The sequence below is a fragment of the Piliocolobus tephrosceles genome, chromosome 21 (genome assembly GCF_002776525.5).
Source record: "Piliocolobus tephrosceles isolate RC106 chromosome 21, ASM277652v3, whole genome shotgun sequence".
Taxonomy (NCBI): Eukaryota; Metazoa; Chordata; class Mammalia; order Primates; family Cercopithecidae; genus Piliocolobus; species Piliocolobus tephrosceles.
In genome coordinates, this window is record NC_045454.1 from 51,942,685 (window position 1) to 51,966,314 (window position 23,630).

The window sequence follows — 23,630 nt, forward strand, 5'->3', positions numbered from 1 at the left end:
AGCTCCCCTCAGCCCTGTGGACCTTGGGGCCGCACCGTTCTCTGGGGTGGGGCTGTCCTGGGCACTCAGGATGCTGAGCAGTGTCCCCGGCCTCCACCCACTCCACACCAGGAGCACCCCCACAGCTGTGACCACCACAGGTGGCCCCAGACATGGGCCAGGGTCCCCCTGGGGGCACAGACCCTGGCTGAGGACCCCTGTTCTTTTTTTTTTTTTTTTTTTGACAGTTTCCCTCATCACCCAGGCTGGAGTGCAGTGGTGTGATCTTGGCTCACTGCAACCTCCGCCTCTCGGGGTCAGGCGATTCTCCTGCCTCAGCCTCCCGAGTAGCTGGGACTACAGGCGTAAGCCACGATGCCCGGCTAATGTTGTATTTTTAGTAGAGACGGGGTTTCTCCATGTTGGTCAGGCTGGTCTCGAACTCCCAAGCTCAGGCAATTGGCCCGCCTCGGCCTCCCAAAGTGCTGGGATTATAGGCATGAGCCACCGCACCCAGCCTTTTTTATTTTCTTCTTCTTTTTTAAGACAGAGTCTTGCTCTTGTTGCCTAGGCTGGAGTGCAATGGCACAATCTTGGCTCACTGCAACCTCCACCTTCCGGGTTCAAGCAATTCTCCTGCCTCAGCCTCCCGAGTAGCTGGGATTACAAGCATGCACCATCATACCTGGCTAATTTTTTTTTTTTTTTTTGAGACGGGGTCTCGCTCTGTCCACCAGGCTGGAGTACAGTGTCGTGATCTCGGCTCACTGCAAGCTCCGCCTCCTGGGTTCCCGTCATTCTCCTGCCTCAGCCTCCCGAGTAGCTGGGACTACAGGCGCCCGCCACGGCGCCCGGCTAACATTTTTTTGTATTTTTAGTAGAGATGGGGTTTCACCGTGGTCTCGATCTCCTGACCTTGTGATCCGCCCGCCTCGGCCTCCCAAAGTGCTGGGATTACAGGCGTGAGCCACCGCGCCCGGCCCTGGCTAATTTCTGTATTTTTAGTGGAGACAGGGTTTCTCCATGTTGGTCAGGCTGGTCTCAAACTCCCGACCTCAGGTAATCAGCCCACCTTGGCCTCCCAAAGTGCTGGGATAACAGGCGTGAGCCACCGCCCCCGGCCAGACCCCTGCTTTTGTATCTGTCTTCTGCCGCCCGGAACCAGACCTAGAGCGATGCCGGGCAGAGGGGGATACAGCACCCCCTTCCACTCACCCCTGGCTGTGCTGGGCAGAGGTGGAGGGTGGAACTGGAGGTTGGGGAGACGCCAAAAGAAACCACCACCACAGGACACAGTGTTTTCTGTTAAAAGTCAGAAGTGTTTTGTCTTGTTTTAATATCTCATCAGCTTTACAGGGTTACAATCGTCTTAAATATTTCTGAAGTTTAAATACAATCTGCATAATAATGTTATTATAAAATGTAAACTTTCAGTGTTCTTTTAGATTTCAAAATCACACTTTTTTTTTTTTGGTCTTTTTGTCTTTTTTTTTTTTTTTTTTTCCTTTTAATACCTGAATGTTCTGCAAAAACTGAAATTGTTACAGGCCACCCTGCCGCGGCCAGGGCGAGACAGGCTGGGCCCAGCCAGAGGTAGAGAGTAGTTTTATGGTTTTTTTTTTTTGTTTTTTTTTTAAGTTTATTTATTTATTTATTTTCTCCTATTACCTGAGTTTCAGGCGTGGTCCCCACGCCGTCTGATAAACCCCAGAGAAACTGAAATTTCACACGTCATGAATGAAAGGCTGAGTTTACGTTTGCCAAGAAAAAAAATGCAAAAGCACAGTTAGGGAATAAAGGGACAAAGTGAGTTAAAAAATGATAAAAGGAAGGAAATTCGACTGTACAGATGCATGACTCTTAACGACCTGGCTGCCCCCAGTGCCCCGTGCCCACCCTCCCGCCTGTCCCCCCAACATCTCAGAGCAGGGGGAGCCCCCCTTGGCCTTGGCCTTGAGTGTGGGGTGCCCACTCAGTACGCAGCTAGGCCCCACGGTCCCAAGTGAACTCGAACCCATCCAGGGTCCTTGTGGCTGAGGGGGCTGCCCGACCCCCTCCCAGTCTGCATAAGGGGGTTGCTGAGGTGCACCCCACAAAGCCACCCCAACGTTAAACCCCCACCGACAGGCGGTGGCGGGAGATGGGCACGGCTGGGGTTGAACGGGGCTACCTGAGGCAGGGAGGACCCTCCGGAGACCACGGCTCCCTGCCCAGTATCCAGAATCAGGCCCCACAGACTCCCTGCAACGGCCTCCCATTTCCACGGCCAGCACGGCCACGGCCTTCAGTGCCTTCCTTCTCCTGGGCCGGGACCCAGCCTCGCGCCCCCCCCCCCCCCGCCCCCCGCCTGTCCCTACAATCATTGGAGTTAACAGCAGGCCCAAGTTCCCTGAGTTAGAATCCAGTTCCACCCACCCCCGGGAGGCCGGATTGCCCACACAGACACGACACACAGGATTCCCGACACACACACATGCAGCCCGAGAGACGCGGCCCAGCCCGCGGCCCTGCGCAGCCCCTCCCCAGCCTCCGAGACGGGCAGGTGCACAGGCCGCCAGATGCAGTGGGCAGCCAGCCTCAGTGGCTGCTGTAGACCTTGGTGCATGGGAGGTGGGGGAGAGGCACCCCAGGGGCTCAGATTTTGGCATCAAAAGTCAGACCTGAGGTAGACAGAGATAGGCAGCAGGTGCTTACCCCAGTGCCGGGCCCAGGCGTGGGACGGGGGTCCTGGGGAGGAGCCCTGGAGGCTGGGGGGCACAGAGTTCAGGTGGTCCTGCAAATGGGGCCCGATTGTGTCTGGAGGTGAAAAGACACCCCTTCCCAAGGTGATTGTGCTGCTACGGTGCCGGCCCCAGGAAGGGGCAGGGAGAACCTAGATACTCACCACCCCCTCCTGGAAAGGGGGTGTGTGTCCACGGCCCTGAGATCTGAGAAGGAAGTGCGGACCCCTCCCCAAAGACACAGGAAAGTGACAGCCTCCTCCTACAGCCCGACGGGAAAGTGAACCCAGACTCAGGGGCTCAGAAGCCCCCCAGCCCCCTCCCCCAGGGGTCTCCAAGGCAATGGCAGGAGGGTGGTTGGGAGTGGGGGGAGTTGGGGAGTCCCCTTCGTCACCGACCCCCCATGCCGGTGGCCTAACAGGGCTCCCAGGGCCCAATTAGAGACCCAGGCTTACCCTGGGAGTAGCTGAGTTAATCCCCACCCCGAGAGAGATGAAAGCCCAGAGCTCCCATGTAGGACATGACAGCCTCGCCCACCACCACCCAGCACCACGCGGGTCCAGCAAGGTCCCCAGACCCTGCCACGTAATTTCAGACCCGGCCTTTCTGCTCCAGCAGCTCCAGTCAAAATAACCCCCAGCTCAGCTGCGGTGACCCCGCTTTCTTCTAGCCTGGGGGAGGGGCACTGACCCACAGGTTGGCGGGGGCAGATGCCCGGAACTCGGGGAGCTTGCGGACCCGGCACAAAAGGTGTTGGGAGAAGAGGAAGGGACAGAGCGAGGAGAATGTTGGGGTGTGGGGGTGTGTTCAGGACACCCGGGCCCTGAAATCCTCACCCTGAGCGAGGTCCGGCTTCACCCCCACTCCCCAGTATGGATAGTCCCCAAAAGCAGCCCTTTCGGGCAAGAGAAGAATCGATGAGACAATGAGAGCCACATTCATCCCTGAGACAGGAGCCTGGGGGCTGCCACAATGAACCACCCCTGCCCCCCAGGCCCTTTTGCCAGCACTTGCTACCTTTTAGATAAGATGTCCAGGCCGGGCAGGCGCGGCGGCTCACGCCTGTAATCCCAGCACTTTGGGAGGCCGAGGCAGGCGGATCACCCGAGGTCAGGAGTTTGAGACCCGCCTGACCAACATGGTGAAACCCCGTCTCTACTAAAAATACAAAAATTAACCGGGCATGGTGGCGAGTGCCTGTAGTCCCAGCTACGTGGGAGGCTGAGGCTGGAGAATCGCTTGAACCTGGGAGGTGCAGGTTGCAGTGAGCCGAGATCGTGCCATTGCACTCACTCCAGCCTGGGCGACAAGAGCAAAATTCCGTCTCAGAAAACCAAAAGATTTCCAGGCCCCTGACTCGAGAACGCAGCAGACAAGCACGGCACAAGCAAAAGCAAAGTGGAATATCACAGTCAGCAAATCACTGTCACGGGGCCCCTGGCCCCTGGGACCCCAGCATGCACCCCCTGCCTCAGCCCGGCCCATAGCACCTGAGTTTATTGGCTCCGCGGCTCTAGCCCCAGGGATCCGATGTGCTGGGCTCACAGCTGCCCAAACGCACCCCCAGAACTGGACAAAGGGACCCAAATTGGTCATGGGAAAAATAAAAAGGTGAGTTTTTTTTTTTGCTTTTTTTTTCCTTGCTTTTTCAAGACCAGTTTCCCTGAAGGAACACAAATATATAGCTATATAGATATATAGATATCCTTTTCCTAAGGTTTGATCCCCCCAAGAATAAAATAGAATATTTACACAACAAAACCCCTGAACCCTCTTAAAAACCCTACAGAGAAGAAGAAAAAAAATTCCCAAAGCAACAAGAAAAAAAAAAAAAATTTCAGTGATCTTAGTTCAGGGGTCTCACTGGACACGAGAAGCTGGGAGTGGTGAGTGTGTGGTGAATAGAAACTAAAAGAGAACCAAAGCAGACAAAAATGAAAACACACAGTGCAGGGATGTTTGAGGTAAATGGGATCGGCCCACACTGCAGTGGGGCCGAACCAGACACCAGAGCCTTCGGTCCATCAGGGCTGCCGGAATGCCCTGAGAAACGTCTGCCTCTTTCTGTTTTTCTGATGGATTTCCTTTGCTGTTCTCACAATTCATCTCTCTGAATGTCCAAAACCTGAGAAATTCAAGTGTTCCTTGGTTTTCCCCTGTTTTATTAAATTTTCTTTATATATATATGTATATATATATATTTTTTCTCTTCTTTTTGGCGTCAGCTGTGGCTCCTTTCTGGATATCTTCCCTCCCCACCCATATCTTTCGCCATCCTGGCCCCCGTGTGGCCCACCTGGACCCCCTGCCCAGGCCGGCGGGCTCCGGGGTGGGTGGCGGGTGGGGAGTGATGCGGTTAAGGCAACGAGTTATTTGAGGTAGATGTGGAGGGTCCAGACAGCCCTGCTGGCCCGGCCTGGCCACTGCTGGTTCCGGTGTTTCCTCCCCGGCCGCCTGTGTTGCTGCTGCTGCCGCCACCACCACCTTTGTTGGAAGCAGAGGGTGGCGTGGGGGCCGGCGGCTGAGCAAACAGAACTCCTAAGGCAAGAACAGAAGACATATGCCATGCAGAGTTTAAGAAGACGCGAGGCGGGCCACAAGGGAGACCCAACGGGGTACTCCGGGACATAAACTTCTCTCGCTCTGTCCCCCAGGCTGGAGTGCAGTGGTGCCATCAGAGCTCACTGCAGCCTCAACCTCATGGGCTCAAGTGATCCTCCCAGCTCAGCCTCCCAAGTAGCTGAGACCACAGGGGTGTGCTACCACATTTGGCTGATTTTTTATTTTTTATTTATTTTATTTTATTTTATTTTTTTGGAGACGGAGTCTCGCTGTGTCTCCCAGACTGGAGTGCAGTGGCGCAATCTCAGCTCACTGCAAGCTCCACCTCCCGGGTCCACACCATTCTCCTGCCTCAGCCTCCCGAGTAGCTGGGACTACAGGCGCCCGCCACCTCACCCAGCTAATTTTTTTGTATTTTTAGTAAAGACAGGGTTTCACTGTGTTAGCCAGGATGGTCTTGATCTCCAGAACTCATGATCTGCCTGCCTCGGCTTCCCAAAGTGCTGGGATTATGGGCGTGAGTCACCGCGCCCGGCCTTGTTTTTTTTTGAGATGGTGTCTCACTCTGTCGCCCAGACTGCACTGCAGTGGGGCGATCTCGGCTCACTGCAACCTCCACCTCCTAGGTTCAAGCAGTTTTCCTGTCTCACTCTCCGGAGTAGCTGGGACTGACGACAGGCAACCGCCACCACACCGGCTAACTTTTGTATTTTTATTACAGACGGAGTTTCACTATGTTGGCCAGGCTGGTCTCCAACTCCTGACCTCAGGTGATCTACCCACCTTGGCCTCCCAGAGCGCTGGGATTACAGGCGTGAGCCACCGTGGCTGGCAATTTTTTATTTTTTGTAGAGATGGGCTCTCAATATGTTGCCCAGGCTGGTCTCAAGTTCCTGGCCTCAAGCAATTCTCCTACCTCTGACTCCCAAAGTGCTGGGATTCCCCACTGTGTCTGCTCACTCGTATATCACACACGTGCATAATCCACACATACACATCAGCGTGTACACAGCTCATGCAGGGAGAACCCTGATGCCCATGGTTTGTTGACATGGGGTTGCGGGACCCCTAGCACACAGATGGCCTTCTCCCCTGTAAAATTCAATATGAATGTACACGTTTTGCATCTAATTTCAGGAGGGCATGGACCCCTCAAAAATCCATCTGTGGACCTGTGAGGACACCATTGACCTCAACTCAGCCTCTGCTCTGACCAGTCAGGGCTCCTGCAACCAGGCTGCTCTGTGTCAGCAGCGCCACCTGGTGGCCGCTATGAGCCATGGGCCTGACTCCACTTCAAAAAAAACTGTTCATTTACTTATGTTCTTTTGTCCAGATGGGGTCTCCTGTGTTGCCCAGGCTGGCCTCAAGCAAACCTCTGTCCTCAGCCTCGTAGTGTTGGGATTACAGGCATGAGCCACTGCCCCTGGTCTGACTCCACTTTTTTAATTCTTTTTTTTTTTCTTTCTCTGAGACAAAGTCTCGCTCCGTCGTGCAGACTGGAGTGCACTGGCGTGATCTCAGCTCACTACAACCTTCACCTCACAGGTTCAAGCAATTCTCCTGCCTCAGTCTCCCAAGCAGCTGGGATTATAGGCGCACACCAGCACACCTGGATGATTTTTGTATTTTTAGGGGAGATGGGGTTTCACCATGTTGGCCAAGCTGGTCTTGAACTCCTGACCTCGTGATCCACCCACCTCAGCCTCCCAAAGTTCTGGGATTACAGGCATGAGCTACTATGCCCGGCAACTTTTAAATTCATTTTATTAAAAAAAAAAATATATATATATATATATATGTATGTATATGTATATATAGGCCGGGCACAGTGGTTCACGCCTGTAATTGCAGCACTTTGGGAGGCTGAGGCGGGTGGATCATCTGAGGTCAAGAGTCTGAGACCAGCCTGGCCAACATGGTGAAACCTCATCTCGGTGAAACCTCATCTCTATTAAAAATACAAAAAAAAAAAAATTAGCTGGGCGTGCTGGCACACGCCTGTAGTCCCAGCTACTCAAGGAGGCTGAGGCAGAATAGAATAATCACTTGAACCCAGGAGGCACAGGTTGCAGTGAGTCAAGATTGCACCACTGCACTCCAGCCTGAGTGACAGACAGAAGACTCCATCTCAAAAAAAAAAAAAAAAAAAAAAGAGAGAGAGAGAGACAGAATCTCTCTTCCACCCAGGCTGGAGTACAATGGCGTGATCTCAGCTCACTGCAACCTCCACCTCCTGGGCTCAAGTGTTCCTCCCCCTCAGCCTCCAGAGTAGCTGGGATCATAGCTGCGCGCCACCACGCCCGGCTAATTTTTGTATTTTTAGGAGAGATGGGGTCTCACTATGTTGCCCAGGCTGGTCTCAAACTCTTGGGCTCAAGTGATCCTCCCGTGTTAGCCTCCGAAAGTGCTGGGACTAGAGATAGCTGTGAGCCACTGCACCCAGCCTAGATTAAATTTTTTTGTCACTTCATTTACCCTGATGTGATTATCAGGCATTGGATGCCAGTATCAAAACATCTCGTAAAACCCATGAATATATATACCTGCTATGTACTCACAAAAATTAAAAATTAAAAAAAATAACAAATTCATTAAATTTTTTTTCAAGAGACAGGGTCTCGGTCTGTGGCCCAGGCTGGAGCGCAGTGGTGTCATCACAGCTCGCTGCAGCCTCAACGTCTCTAACCCCTGGGCTTACATATTCTTTGCTCCTCAGCCTCCGAAAATGCTGGGATCGGCCAGGTGTGGTGGCTCGCGCCTATAATCCCAGCACTTTGGGAGGCCAAGGCAGGGAGATTGCATGAGCCAGGAGTTCAAGACTGGTCTGAGCAACAAAGCAATTTAAAATTTAAAGAGCGGCCGGGCGCGGTGGCTCAAGCCTGTAATCCCAGCACTTTGGGAGGCCGAGACGGGCGGATCACAAGGTCAGGAGATCGAGACCATCCTGGCTAACACGGTGAAACCCCGTCTCTACTAAAATACAAAAAAAAAAAAATTAGCCGGGCGTGTTAGCGGGCGCCTATAGTCCCAGCTACTCGGGAGGCTGAGGCAGGAGAATGGCGTGAACCCAGGAGGCGGAGCTTGCAGTGAGCTGAGATCCGGCCACTGCACTCCAGCCTGGGCGACAGAGCGAGACTCCGTCTCAAAAAAAAAAAAAAAAAAAAAAAATTTAAAGAGCAACAAATTTTAAAATTAACCAGGTGTGCTGGTGCATGTCTGTGCAAGACTTCGTCTCATAAAAATAAATAAATAAATAAACAAACTAGGAATGTGATCCATCCAGCGTCAAACTGAATATGTATCTGTGGATGACCCCCTCTGGGCTGAGCGCGGCACCAGGTGGACGACGGTATCCTCTCCATCAGTCTTGACTGTTTATCCCGCAAAGCCCCTGGCTGTGCCCTGCTTGCCCGCACACCTGGTTCAAGCAGTTCGGACCAGGCGCAACCCAGGGTCCTGAGTTCATGGTGGGAGAGGGAAGGTCCAGGCAGCACGTGGCCTCAGGGGTCCTACCTGTGTACATGATGCCATTGATCTCCACAGACATGCTGATGCTGTTGCTGCCGTTGGTGCCTGTCAGGTTCACGGCAGAGTCCTGGCGGCTCTCGGAGGCTGTGGGAAGAACAAATGCATTTTTTTTTTTCTTTTTTTTGAGACGGAGTCTTGCTCTGTCGTCCAGGCTGGAGTGCAGTGGCGCAATCTCCGCTCACTGCAACCTCTACCTCCAGGGTTCAAGCGATTCTCCTGCCTCAGCCTCCCGAGTAGCTGGGGCTACAGGCACCCACCACCACACCTGACTAATTTTTTTTAGTATTTTTAGTAGAGACGGGGTTTCACCATGTTAGCCAGGATGGTCTCGATCTCCTGACCTCATGATCCCCGCATCTCGGCCTCCCAAAGTGCTGGGATTATAGGTGTGAGCCACCGCGCTCGGCCAAAACTGCCATTTCTGATCATAAAGACACCTGTGGCATGTTCTGTTTTCTGTCTGTCTTGCCAACTAGATTTTAGCTTTACAAGGTGTAGACAGTGTTTCTCACACTCATGCTGTCACCAGTGCACACAGTAGGTGCTCAATATTTATTTGTTCAATAAGTGTATTTGTCCATACACTACTTTGGTTTTGTTTTTTTGGTTTTTTTGAGACAGAGTCTCACTCTGTCGCCCAGGCTGGAGTGCAGTGGCCGGATCTCAGCTCACTGCAAGCTCCGCCTCCCAGGTTTACACCATTCTCCTGCCTCAGCCTCCCGAGTAGCTGGGACTATAGGCGGACGCCTGCCACCTCGCATGGCTAGTTTTTTGTATTTTTTAGTAGAGATGGGGTTTCACCATGTTAGTCAGGATGGTCTCGATCTCTTGACCTCATGATCCGCCCGTCTCGGCCTCCCAAAGTGCTGGGATTACAGGCTTGAGCCACCATGCCCGGCCTGCTTTGTTTTTTTTAACCTTGTTTTTGAGACCAGGTCTTGCTCTGTCACCCAGGCTGGAGTGCAGTGCTGCAACCATGGCTCACTGCAGCCTCGACCTCCTGGGCTCAAGTGATCCTCCCACCTCAGCCTCCCGAGTAGCTGGGGCTACAGGGGCGTGCCACCACGCCCAGCTAATTTTTGTAGAGATGGTGTCTCACTGTGTTGCTCAGGCTGATCTCAAAATCCTGGGCTCAAGCAGTCCTCTCATTTCAGCCTCCCAAAATGCTGTGATTATAGGCGTGAGCCACTGTGCCCAGCCAGTTTTTTTTTGAGATGGAGTTTTGCTCTTGTTGCCCAGGCTGGAGTGCAGTGGCGTTATCTCGGCTCACTGTAACCTCCACCTCCCGGTTCAAGTGATGCTCCTGCCTCAGCCTCCCAAGTAGCTGGGACTACAGGGGTGTGCTGCCATGCCTGGCTAATTTTTTCTATTTTTAGTAGAGACGGGGTTTCTCCATGTTGCCCAGGCTGGTGTTGAACTCCTGACCTCAGGTGATCCGCCCGCCTCGGCCTCCCAAAGTGTTTTTTTTTTTTTTTTTTGAGAAGGAGTCTTGCTCTGTCGCCCAGGCTGGAGTGCAGTGGCCGGATCTTGGCTCACTGCAAGCTCCGCCTCCCAGGTTCACGCCATTCTCCTGCCTCAGCCTCCCGAGCAGCTGGGACTACAGGCGCCCGCCACCTCGCCCGGCTAATTTTTTTGTATTTTTAGTAGAGACGGGGTTTCACCGTGTTAGCCAGGATGGTCTCGATCTCCTGACCTCGTGATCCGCCCATCTCAGCCTCCCAAAGTGCTGGGATTACAGGCTTGAGCCACCGCGCCCGGCCCCAAAGGGTTAAAATTACAGGCATGAGCCACTGTGTCCAGTCCCCCAGCACCCCCCGTTTTTGCTTTTTTCTTTGAGACGGAGTCTCACTCTGTTGTCCAGGCTGGAGTACAATGGTATGATATCTCGGCTCACTGCAACCTCCACCGCCTGGGTTCAAGTGATTCTCCTACCTGAGTCTCCTGAGTAGCTCAGATTACAGACACCCACCACCACTCAGCTAACTTTTGTATTTTTAGTAGAGATGGGGTTTCACCATGTTGGCCAGGCTGGTCTCAAACTCCTGACCTCAAGTGATCCACCCACCTTGGCCTCCCAAAGTGCTGGGACTATAGGTGCGAGCCACTGCACCCGGCCTCTTTTTTTTTCTTATTGATTTGTTGGCACTCTTTACATATGGAGGCGCCAAGGCCCTCACTGTGTGACACAACCAGGAAGCACAGCGGGTCTGGGCACCAGGGCAGTACCTTGGCTGTTGATCCGAATGCTCATGGGCAGCTGGGCCGCCATGGCCAGGAAGTTCTGCTGGAGTGCCCGCTGCATCAGCCGTTGCTGCTCATCAGCCACCAGGGCCATCTTCTTCTCAGGAGGCTCCGCAGACTCCAGCTTCTCCCGCAGCTGTTCCAGGGCGGCTGCCTGTGCGGCCACAGCTGCTTGGGCGGCTGCTGCTTGCACAGCTGCTGCCTGGGCTGCCACCACAGGGTGGCCTGCCAGGGAGACAGGCAGGCGGCCAGGGACTGTGATGGGGATGGCTGAGTCCTCCTCTAGGTAGGAAAGAAGGGGAATTTGTGGCCAGGAGGGGCTGGGAACTGCCTTCCACTCGAGGCAGGAACATGCACCTTCTTTTTTTTTTTTCTTTGAGACAGAGTCTTGCTCTGTTGCTTAGGCTGGAGGGCAGTGGCGTGATTTCAGCTCACTGCAACCTCCGCCTCCCAGGTTCAGGTGATTCTCCTGCCTCAGTCTCCCGAGTAGCTGGGATTACAGGCGCCCACAACCACACTCAGCTAATTTTTTTTTTTTTTGAGACGGAATCTCTGTCGCCGAGGCTGGAATGTGATGTGACGTGACCTCGGCTCAGTGCAACCTCTGCCACCTGGGTTCAAGTGATTCTCCTGTCTCAGCCTCCCAAGTAGCTGGGACTACAGGCAAACGCCACCACACCTGGCTAATTTCTGTATGTTTAGTAGAGACGGGGTTTCACCATATTGGTCAGGCTGGCCTCAAACTCCTGCGATCTGCCTGCCTCAGCCTCTCAAAGTGCTGGGATTATAGGCTTGAGCCATTGTGCCTGGCCTAAAACATTTTTTTTTAGATTGGGTCTCACTACTGTTGCCCAGGCTGTAGTGCAGTGGTGTAATCTTAGTTCACTGCAGCCTCGACCTCCTGGGTTCAACCAATCTGACCACCTCAGCCTCCTGGGTAGCTGGGACCACAGGTGCACGCTGCCACGCCCAGCTAATTTTTTTTTTTTTTTGAGATGGGGTCTCACTATGTTGCCCAGATGAGAAATGGGAACTCAGACAGGCAAACTGAGGCCACGCTGCTGCGTGTGCTATTGGTATCTCTGTGTTATGGAGGGTACAGAGGCTCAGTGGGAGGGAAAACTGATCAACTGATGATGCCTGCCTCAGTGTAGACTGGAAAAACAGTGATCAATTAGTAATGTCTGCCTTGGCCACAGGACTGGAAACAAAGATTGATTAGCAATGTCTGCCTGCCACCTGTGTGGGATTAGAAAAGCGGTGATGGATTGGTAATGTCTGCCATGGGCAGAAGACTGGTAGATTGGAAGCCCTTTTCCATGCCAACTACAGGGTTTTTCATCCTAGTTACCCAGAGAGGGGAAGAGGTATCCCCCAAGGTCAGCCAGCCAGGCTGAATCAGTTGGCAACACGCCCCAGGCCCCATGCAGGCCCTTACCTTTCTTGATCTTAGGGGTGGGGGTGATGGAGCTGCCGTTGGTGCTTGCGGCCAGGCCCAGGGAGGACACGGGCAGCTTGGGTGAGGAGAGCATGCCGTGCGCCCCACCTGGCGAGTAGGCAAAGAGGGAGCCCCCAAAGCTTTGGCGCCGGCCCTCCCGTCGGTTGCTGTCTATGGCTGCCTGGAGCTCATTGGGGTTACTGAGGCCCCGCTTCTCACACTCGTAGGGGTACAGGTACTTCATGTATCTGTGGGTGGGACGAGGGAAGAGGATAGCACCCAGATCACCCCGGTGGCTCCCTTTGACCTTCAGTACAAAGTAAACCACACTGTGGCACCACCATCCCTGGCTCCTCCCTTGGACTTGCTCAGCAGCCCCCAGAGCCACTGGGCCTTCGCCACGCTGTTCCCTCCATCTCAATGCTGTTCCTCGCAATGGCCCCTGATTGCATAACCCCAGAGCCCGTGTGGTCCTCGCACCCCTACCTGATGCTCTCAGGGCCTGGATGCACAGCGTGGCCCTGTGCCCTTTGCGGCTGCCCACCACCCCCTCCCTATTCTTCAGGGAGCCACTTGCACTGGCTGCTCAGAGTGCCCTGGCCTGACCAGGGCACAGCCGCCCACCACTCACTGGGTCCGGAGGGTGAAGGCCGCACTGGTGATGGACGTGGGCAGGTTGAGGCCCTTGGTGATCTCACGCCATAGCTTCTTGTTGATGACCTCCACGAGGCCGCCCTTTTCCGTCACCAACACGTACAGCATGAACAGGTCAAGGACCTGTTTGGCCATGATGGGGATACGGTTCACAGGTGTCCCTGGTGGCAGGGGCGAGAGAGAGGTTGGGGGCCACCTGGGCACTGCAGGGAGCCGAGTGTTCCGGCCTCCACCCTCTCCACGCCAGGAGCACTCCCCGGCCTAGGCTGTGACAACCACAGATGTCTCCAGACATTGCCCAGGGTCCTCTGTGGGTGCAGGATCATCCAGGTTGGAAACTGCTGCTCAAGAGGGCACCGAGGCAGGCAGCTCTGCCTCAGTTTACCCACCACTAACCTAGGCTTAGGGACAGCGCAGCCCTCGGGAGGAGGGTTACTGAGAGGAGGGATGTATGGGAGACGCCCGGATCTTTGTTATTCCTTCTCCACGCCACCCACCATGGCAGCTGCTAGAACAACTCCGCCTGTGTTCCCAGAGGCCTGTTCCCTCCACGCTGACAGGGACTCTGCAGCCTCAGGCAGGCGAGGAGTAAAGCCTGGCATACCCGATTTGGAGTTTGGAGAAGGGAGGGCTGTGGGCTGGCCTAGGGAGGGGAAGGGGATGGGCTAGCCCCGGCATGGGGGCGTGGGCTAGCCCAGGAGGAGAGGGTTGTGGGCTATGCCAGGGTGGGAAAGCGGGAGGATCAGCTCAGGCAGGGGAAGGGCGGTGGGTGGGCTAGCGCAGGAAGAAGACGCGGCTGGGCTGACTCAGGTTCCTGCAATCTCCTCCTGGAGCTGGCTGAAGACAGGGCCCCTCCCCACCCTTCCAGCCCCACCCGCCCCCTCCAGGGCTCTCTCAGGCTGCCCCTGCACGGGGAGCCTCTGACTTCAGATGTCGGCTCCACCTCTGCCCAGCCTCTCCCTGGCCTGACAGTAGGCAAGCCCCCACTTAAACCTCTCGTCCGGTCAGTGAAATTCTGCACTTAGGAGATCAACTGTGTACTATCTGTGGCCCCCGCTCCATGTTCTGCCTACGTGGGGTCCCGGCACCCAGCGGCATACAGTAGGCGCTCAGTGAAGACCAGTGAGGGCAAGTGGCCCAGGCCACAGCTGCTGCCCACTCACCATGGAGTGGGAGGGGACGCCCATCGCCCCGTTGGGGATGGGGACGTGGACATCGGTGGTTCTGTGATGTGACTGGCTGGAGAGCCGGTGCAGCCCTGAGTGAGCGGCCGGCCCTCTGCCTGGACGAGGCCTGCCACCCCTGGGACCCCCAGAAGAAGCTTCTGGAACCACCTCCCACCACCCTCGGCCACTTCCAGGCCCTTCCCAGGTTGCAAAACCTCCAGTGAATGGAGGAGATCCCGGGTTGGAAGAAGATGGGCCTCAGACTCGACACCACCTGAAACCCGTTTTACAGCCTGAGCTAGAGGAGCCAGGCCGGGTGTTAGCTTCACGATCAGCCCGGAAACCTGCCCAGAGCCTCTGCCCGGCCTCACTCGGAACACCAGTTCAGGCCTCAGAGTTTGCAAAGCAAAAGCAACGGCATCAGGCCAGGTGCGGTGACTCACGCCTGTCATCCCAGCACTTCAGTGGGCCGAGGCGGGAGGATCACCTGAGGTCAGGAGTTCGAGCCCAGCCTGGCAAATATGGAGAAAACCCGTCTCTACTAAAAATACAAAAATTAGCTGGGCATGGTGGTGGGCACCTGTAATCCCAGCTGCTTGGGAGGGTGAGGCAGGAGAATTGCTTGAACCCGGGAGGTAGAGGTTGCATAGAGCCGAGACCCCGCCATTGTACTCCAGCCTTGGCAACAAAAGCAAAACTGTGTCTCAAAAAAAAAAAAAAGGATCGGCAGCAGAGCGTTAGAGGATTGGTTCCCAGGGCTGCACCCTGGCTCTGCAGTGGCGGGAGGAGGATGTTTACAGAAGCAGCTGGGAGCATCAGCAGGGCCCATCGTGGGGCCCAGATAAGGAAGGGCGGGGAGGTTGTCAGGGAACAGCAGGTCAGGTGGTCCAGAGGCTGCTGCTGAGGGGAAGGGGTGCGGTCAGGACCCCTCCCTCACTTCCAGCCCCCAGAGAATTCTGAGAAATTTAGTTGGAGGTTTTTACTTTGTGATACAGGAAAAAAAACATTCTTTCCCTCTGTCTGGAGTGAAGGAGAGGTAGATTGTGGCGTCTAGGGTGACAGGAGAGTTCACCTGACAGATTCTCAGCTCCAAGGGTCCCCATTACAGAGCGGGAAGTTCCAGGAGGAAGGCAAGGAAGAGGGAGCTTTGAGGTTGGGTTTTGAGGGATGCATAGGAGCTTGCTGGCTCCTGTCCTGTAGGAATTCCCAGCTTGGAGAGGGAGGTAAAGCTGGACACCAACCCTCACGGCCCCATGTGCCAGGAACCTCCATCTCATCCACACTCATGAGCAGCCTACCATGCTTGCTTTGTTTGTTTGTTTGAGACAGGGGCTTACTCTGTCACCCAGGCTGAAGTGCAGTGATGCAATCATAGCTCAGGGCAGCCTCGACCTCCTGGGCTCAAGCAATCCTCCCTCCTTGGCCTCCCAAGGTACTAGGATTACTAGTGTGAGCCACACCTCACCCAGCCTCACTGTGCTTTTTTTTTTTTTTTTTTTTAAAGACAGAGTCTTGCTCTGTCGCCCAGGCTGGAGTGCAGTGGTGCAATCTCAGCTCACTGCCATCTCTGCCTCCTGGATTCAAGCGATTCTCCTGCCTCAACCTCCCAAGTAGCTGGGATTACAGGTGCCCACCACCATGCTCAGCCAATTTTTGTATTTTCAGTAGAGATGGGGTTTCACCATTTTGGCCAGGCTGATCTCGAACTCCTGACCTCAAGTGATCCACCTGCCTCGGTCCCCCAAAATGCTGGGATTACAGGCGTGAGCCACGACACCCAGCCTCACCGTGCTTTCTTTTTTTTTTTTTTTTTTGAGATGGAGTCTTGCTCTGTCACCCAGGCTGGAGTGCAGTGGCCAGATCTCAGCTCGCTGCAAGCTCCACCTCCCGGGTTCATGCCATTCTCCTGCCTCAGCCTCCCGAGTAGCTGGGACTACAGGTGCCCGCCACCTCGCCTGGCTAATTTTTTGTATTGTTTAGTAGAGACGGGGTTTCACCGGATTAGCCAGGATGGTCTCGATCTCCTGACCTCGTGATCCGCCCGTCTCGGCCTCCCAAAGTGCTGGGATTACAGGCTTGAGCCACTGCGCCCGGCCCACCGTGCTTTCTAAGTACCCCCAGGACACCAAGCATGAGTTAACAGCAACACGGGGCCGGGCGTGGTGGCTCAAGCCTGTAATCCCAGCACTTTGGGAGGCCAAGACGGGCGGATCACAAGGTCAGGAGATCGAGACCATCCTGGCTAACACGGTGAAACTCCGTCTCTACTAAAAATACAAAAAAAACTAGCCGGGCGAGGTGGCGGGCGCCTGTAGTCCCAGCTACTCCGGAGGCTGAGGCAGGAGAATGGCGGAAACCCGGGAGGCGGAGCTTGCAGTGAGCTGAGATCCGGCCACTGCACTCCAGCCCGGAGCTTGGAGCCCCACAGCAGAGTGGTCAGGGCCGAGCAGGTGTGAACGGGATGATAAAGGGTCACGGGGAGGATCTGTCCAGCCTCATGGGGGGCAGTGGGCCCTGGTCAGGGCTGGGCTTGGAGGATAACACACGGAGAGCCCCCGCCCAGGTCCCAGGTCTGGATCCTCTGTTCCCAGCACGGGAGGGGTTAACTCGGAGGCTGCTGGGCAGTGTGGGCCGCGGGGCCCACAGCCCTCCTCCTTCTCCTTCCCTTCCGGGCGGGCGGCTGGCAGTGGCGGGTCTGGGGCCTGTGTTTACAGAAGCCAGGGGAGGGGTGGGCGGAGGCTGGGACACAGCGGCCCCTACGACGGCCCCCGGCATGGCCCCAAGTGCAGGGACAGAGCCCTCTGCCCCACCCCTTCCTGCCTCTGTGGACCCTGAGACCTCCTCCCCCGTCTGCACAGTGGGGTCTGAACAGTGGGGACCGGAGCTAGCTCCCTGCCCTAGAGGAGTGTCCAGGGGATCGGAGCGGCTCCTACCTGGCGGCAGACGCTCCCAGCCGCTCTCTGGCCAACCAGGACTTGGAGGCGAGACGGAAACCCTGGCCACACTCGCTTTGCCCCTTGGTTGCTCTAAGCTGGGGTGAGGCCTGGGAATGGCCGCTGGGGACATTCTGGCTACCCTTGGTCATCTCTGAGTCTGTCTTGTGTCTGGACCTCAGTTTCCCCACCTGGACACCAGCCCAGACCTCCCCTCCCCAGGCCAGGAGACTTCAGGGGCACAGAGCAGTGTACAAGCGGCCAAGGCCTGATATACCGTTGGTGCCCAATAAGTGCGCACAGTAAACAGCAGCCCTGCACTCAGCACGTCTGGGGTACCTGATGGCCACTGAGTTTTGGGCAGGGACTGTTTGTGGCCCATTTTTACAGATGGGGAAACCGAGGCCCTCGTGGGAGGAGGGGAGGGGCCGGGACTCAAATGCCATGAGATCCTTAGACTCTAAGCCACCTCGCGGCGGGCTGGGGGCTTTTGTCCTGCCGCACCTGCACCCACCTGGCCAGCCTGGATCTGACCCCACTCCTCAAACACAGAGGCTGGCTCCACTCCCCCAGTACCCAGTAGCGGGGACCCCCACTTCCCTGCACCCTGGATGCCAAGGAGACAGCCTGGACTGTCTGTTCTGGGTTGGGGCCCTGAGACTGCCCCGCCCCCCACCAGGGTGCCTACCCCTTAGACTCACAGGCATGCCTCCCGCATCAAACCCCCATGGCAGGATGAGCTTCCCCCCAAGACATCCCTGAAGTCCTTCCTGATTTAGGAGCCTTGGATGCCTCCAGCCACGGGGAGCTCACTACCACCCCAACATACCTGGAGCCAATAGGGCCCCTCCTACAGCCCCGTTTCTGTGACCTCCCTCCGGGGTGGGTGAGAACAGAGGGCTCACCTCGCTTCTGCATGAAGCTGAACAAGTCATCCAGAAATTCCTTCCTCTTGGGGTCCCCGTCGAGTTCGTAGAGCTGTAAGGGCGGAGAGGGGATGGGTTAGTTGGTGCCAGAGCTCAGGTGTGGGAACCACGTCCCCCCTGTGCTGGAGGCCAGGCCAGGAGGACAGGAGCAGGGGTTCCCACCCCTAGGACCCCCGAGCCGCTGCCAGAGCTGAAACAGAGCCGGAGGCCCCGCTGGGCAGGTGAAGAACCACAAGCCTGCGCGACAGAAATGCTGGTGAACGAGCTTCCCAGAGGGGCTGCAAGGAGGCCCCAGAAACCAGGCGGCCTGGGACGACAGACGGTGTCCTCTCCGGGTCCAGGGGCCCGGGAACCCCAGATCAAGGTGCGTCCTGGCTCGTGGCCGCAGCGCTCCAGTCTCTGCCTCCGTCTCCACAAGACCCTCTCCCCGTCTCTCTTTCCTCTTTTCAGGACACCAGCCTGCTGGCTTTAGGGCCACCTCATCTCAAATCGATCCTCAACTCCCTACAGCCACACGTTGCAGCTTAAAACAACAGAAATCTATTCTCCCGCAGTCCTGGAGCCCGGAAGTCCAAAACCAATTTCTCTGCAAGGTGGCGGCTCACGCCTGTAATCCCAGCATTTTGCAGGGCGGGTAAATGGCTTGAGTCCAGGAATTCAAGACCAGCCTGGGCAACACAGTGAGACCCCATCTCTACAATAAAATACAAAAAGTTACCCAGGTGGGGTGGCTCGTGCCTATCGTCCCAGCTACTTGGGAGGCTGAGGTGGGAGGATTGCTTGAGCCTGGGCAGTGGAGGCTGCAGTGAGCCGAGACCGCACCACTGCACTCCAGCCTGGGTGACAGAAGGCGACCCTGTCTCTAAAAACAAAACAAAACAAAAGGTGTGCCTGCAGGGCTGCATTCCCTCCGAAGTTTCCAAGGAAGAAAGCTTCCTGCCTCTCACGGCTTCTGGGGGCTCCAGGTTCCTGGGCTTGTGGCTGCGTCGCTCCAGCCCCTGCCTCTGTCTTCGTGCAGGACGCGTCCTGATAAATGTGTCTGCTGGTGATTTCGTCAGTGTGAACATCAAAGACTGAGTCACACGCACCTCACGGGTGGGGCCTCCCACATACCCAGGCACAGGCACAGCCCAGCCAGTGCTCCTGGAATTACAAATCGCTGGCTGTCCTGGGTCCCGCAGGCAACGGCAACGTGACGGTGAGTGTTTGTGCGTCTAACACAGCTGAACACAGAAAAGGTGCACAAGGGCCGGGCGCGGTGTCTCAAGCCTGTAATCCCAGCACTTTGGGAGGCCGAGATGGGCGGATCACGAGGTCAGGAGATCAAGACCATCCTGGCTAACACGGTGAAACCCCGTCTCTACTAAAAAAATACAAAAAAACTAGCCGGGCAAGGTGGCGGGCGCCTGTAGTCCCAGCTACTCGGGAGGCTGAGGCAGGAGAATGGCGTAAACCCCGGAGGCGGAGCTTGCAGTGAGCTGAGATCCGGCCACTGCACTCCAGCCTGGGCGACACAGCGAGACTCCATCAAAAAAAAAAAAAAAAGAAAAAGTGCACAAGGAATATGCAATTCTAATCTTGTGGGACCACCGTTTTATCTGCGGTCTGAGGCTGACCTCACGTCAACATGTGATTGTACTTCAGTAAGGTCTCCCGTTTCCAAATGAGGTCCCGTCACAAATACTGGGGGTCCAGTGCTTGAACCTATCCTTTTTCCTTTCTTTCTTCTTTTTTTTTTTTTTTTTTTGTTTCGGAGTCTCTCTGTCCCCCAGGCTGGAGTGCCGCGGCGCCATCTCGGCTCACCGCAGCCTCCACCTCCCGGGTTCACGCCATTCTCCTGCCTCAGCCTCCGGAGTAGCTGGGCCCACAGGCGCCCACCACCACGCCCAGCTAATTTTGTACTTTTAGTAGAGGTAGAGTTTCACCATGTTGGCCAGGATGGTCTCCTGACCTTGCGATCCAACCGCCTCGGCCTCCCAAAGTGCTGGGATTACAGGCGTGAGCCACTGCACTTGGCCTTTTTTTTTTTTAATTTTTATTTTTATTATTATTTTTTTGAGATGGAGTCTCACTCTGTTGGCCAGGCTGGAGTGCAGTGGCGCAATCTCGGCCTCCTAGGCTCAACCAATTCTCCCCCCTTAGCCTCCTGAGTAGCTGGGATTACAGGCACCTGCCACCGCACCCGGCTAATTTTTGTATTTTTTGGTAGAGACAGGGTTTCACCATTTGGCCAGGCTGGTCTCGAACTCCTGACCTCAAGGGATCTGCCTGCCTCAGCCTCCCAAAGTCTTTTTTGTTAGTTTTTAGAGACAGGGTCTCACTCTGTCGCCCAGCCGCAGTACAGGGGCACAATCATGGCTCACCGCAGCCTCGACCTCCTGGGCTCAAGGGATCCTCCCGCCTCAGCTGCCCAAGTGGCTGGGACCACAGGCACTCGCCATCACACCGGGCTAAGTTTTCACATTTTCTTTTGTAGAGATGGGGTCTTTCTACGTTGCCCAGGCTGGTCTCGAACTCCTGGGCTCCCTCGATCCTCACATGTCGCCTTCTCAAAGTGCTGGGGTCACAGACGGGGGCCACCGCCCTCCACCTTATCTCCTTTGGGGGACACAATTTAACCTACGACAGTGTCTGCCTGAGTTCACACAGCAAATCACTGCAAACATCACCAGCACGCCTCCTGGGGCTGCCCTGAGGGTCAGACAGGAGCGCGTTTGCTCTGAGAACTGGCTCTGCTTTGCAGATGAGGACACTGAGGCACAGTGGTGCATGTGGGACCAGAGCCTGGGGGGATGTCAGGGACTCGGCCCGGAGCCCCGTCCTGCTTCCCATCCCGGTCCTCCTGCCTCCCACTGGCTTCCCCAGACCTGGAGCCTGGGGTCTCGGCCTCCAGCTGTGAAATGAGCCTCCGACTGCCTCTGCCTGCCAGGGTGGTGGCTGGGGAGGAAGGAGATCACCAAGCCCCGGAATGTCTTCCAGAGGGGAAAGGGGCTCTGTCTGGGGTACAAGGGGCCAGGAGGTCCCCCAGCTCTCCGCCCACAGGTTTGGGCGGGCAGGCAGGGGCGGGCAGGGTGGGGGAAAGCCGGCAGGCATAATTAGAAAGTGGAGTTCAGGCGGGGGCCAATTTGCCGAGGAGGAGCTGCGAGAAATACCAGGCTGCAAATTAAGCTCTGGGGAATGTGGCTGGCTGGGCAGTGGGGGGCCTTGAAACCACCAATTAGGCCTCAGCTGGGATGATCCGTCATTAGGGCCCAGGAAGGAGGCCCACGCCCAGCCCCTGCTGCCAGGGACATCCCAGGTGCTAGGGAGGCCGGCCGAGGGCCCTGCCACCCTGCAGCCGTCCCGCCCCTCTCTGGGCCTCAGTTTCCCCATCTGTGTACTGGAGGCGCGGTGAGGGCTTCCGGGAGGGGGCTGGGGGGGCAGCCGGGAGTCCTGACCTCTGCCCTGGGTGGTCGAGGCTGCCTGAGGTCCAGCTGCCTGGCCTTTGTCTCCGCCCCACCCTGGCCAGCGCCAGACTGGCCAGCCCGCATTCCTGCACTGATTTATGGTGGCCGACGAGGCCTTTCCCCTTCAGCTGCCCGAGGGGTGTGGGGCCCGCAGGTAGACCCGGCCAGCCAGGCTGGTGGGTCCCATGAGCACAGGCACGCACACACGGCCACACGCCTGGCCTTGTCCTCTGACCCCGGGCCGGCTCCCGCCCACTCTCCTCCGAGACCCCGTCCATCACCGAGGCCCGGATCTAGGGCTCTGTCTGGGATTTTGTCTGTTTTGTTGTCAGAATCTGGGATCGGGCCGAGCACACAGCAGTTGCCTAATAAATACTCGTTACTTGAATCTTGATTTTTCTCAGCTGCGAGTGTGAGCTGGGCAGGGCGGAGAGGGGGACAGGGCGGAGCGGGGGACAGGATGAGCTTGCAGGGGAAGCGCCTGAGGCAGCAGGTACTTGAATGGGGAGGACTTCACCGTTGGGGCTGTCCTGGGGTGAACGCCCCCCCCGCACCCAAATTCACATCCGCCCAGAACCTGAGAACAGGACGTTACTTGGAAAAAGGCCTTTGCAGATGTGATCAAATGAAGAAAAAGTCACAGTGAAGGCCGGCGGGTCCTACATCCAAGGGCTGGGTCCTTAGACACCGGAGACGGTCCCACAGAGGCAGAGGCCGCTGGGAGAGGCGGAAGGCTCCTCCTGCAGCCCCTGGAGGGAGCACAGCCCTGCGGACGCCTCAATTTTGGACTCTGGGCTCCAGGACAGAGGGAGAACAGGTTTCATTTGTGTGAGGGCCTCCGTTACAGCAGCTCCCTAAGATGTGAAGGTAGAGACCAGCACACCTTGGGCCCTTCCAGGGCGAGGGGAAGGTCGTCTCCTCTGAGATTCTGACCTGGTGTGGCGAGAGTCTACCCTGCTTAGATCCCCCCTTCCCCAGCACAGCCCCTATAAGAAACCTCACCGCACCTCCTGCCTCAGTTTCCCCTCCTCTCAAGGAGAGTGTGTGAGAAAACACAGCAGCTTTACCCTAAGCACCTGGAGCCCCAGCAATGCTCACATCCCGGGAGGGGAAACTGAGGCGCCCGGCAGCAATCAGCTGCCCTGTGTAGGACCAGCCAGGGTTGGGGTTGGAGCGGGGGAGCCATTAACCCCCAGGCCAAATGGTGGGCGAACTGGGCCGACGGCGAGGCACGGTCAGACCCCCGTGGGGCCAGGGCACTGATGTGTGGCAGTAAAGGGAGGACCTGCGGGCGCCCCAGCTGCTGGCGGGGGAGGCGGCTCTCATGGCCGTTGCTGTGGGCAGCCAGTAACAAAGCCGGCAGTAAAGGCGGCCTGGGTTTTATGGGTCTCTGGCCCCCGGTTCCGCTCCCCTGCGGGGGGCGTCCCGCCCTGGCCAGCTGGCCGAGGCCCCAGGGAAGGGAAAGCAGGGGACAGTGTCCAGGCTGCCCATGGTAGTGTCCAGGCCCCCCTTGTGGGCCAGATTCTGAGTTGAACTGCTGGGCCACAGCACACCCCATGGCAAACCCAGGCCTTCATTCTCACCTGGGTTCTGTGGCTGAAGCCCTGCCCCTCTGAAATGTCGACCAGAGAGCTCTGAACTCAGCCGCCCACCAAGCACTCACAGGAGGCCTAAACCCAGGCTGGAGATTGGGCGAAATCTCCGGAAACTCCCTCCCCGGGGGCCGAGGGCTGAGATAAGCGTCTGCCATCCCGTCCCCGCCGCCTGGTCTCCCTGGGGCCCGCTCTGATCACGGGAGGTGCCCTTCCGCTGAGACCCCCACCGCCCTCCCATCTGCCCCCACAGACCGCCTTCGCCCAGGCTGTTCCTCTCCTCTCCAAGGCCTTCTCAGCCCCTTCCTTTCGTCTGGGTCCCCTGTGGTCATCCCCTTCCTGGAGGGGAGCCCTCGTCCTCCCAGGACCGAAATCACCTCCGCAGACGCTCTGCTCCCACCCACCTTTACCGACCACTGGCCTGACGGGGTTTCTGGCTCGC

At 56.6% G+C, this 23,630-nt stretch overlaps 1 protein-coding gene across 4 annotated transcripts in view; it reads right to left on the minus strand.

Annotated features, from left to right (window-relative positions):
• Positions 1 to 4,328: 4,328 nt before the first annotated feature.
• ARID3A (AT-rich interaction domain 3A) overlaps positions 4,329 to 23,630 on the minus strand; it is a 67,194-nt gene continuing 47,892 nt past the window's right edge. For all 4 annotated transcript variants that reach the window (XM_026457303.2, XM_026457300.1, XM_026457301.1 and 1 more), the window contains exons 4-9: positions 18,130 to 18,202; positions 13,103 to 13,286; positions 12,472 to 12,719; positions 11,019 to 11,315; positions 8,778 to 8,876; positions 4,329 to 5,237 (exon numbers count right to left, since the gene is read on the minus strand). In XM_026457303.2, coding sequence (XP_026313088.1) covers positions 5,056 to 5,237; positions 8,778 to 8,876; positions 11,019 to 11,315; positions 12,472 to 12,719; positions 13,103 to 13,286; positions 18,130 to 18,202 — 1,083 coding nt within the window. In that variant the 3' untranslated portion in view covers positions 4,329 to 5,055. The remainder of the gene's footprint in view (positions 5,238 to 8,777; positions 8,877 to 11,018; positions 11,316 to 12,471; positions 12,720 to 13,102; positions 13,287 to 18,129; positions 18,203 to 23,630) is intronic.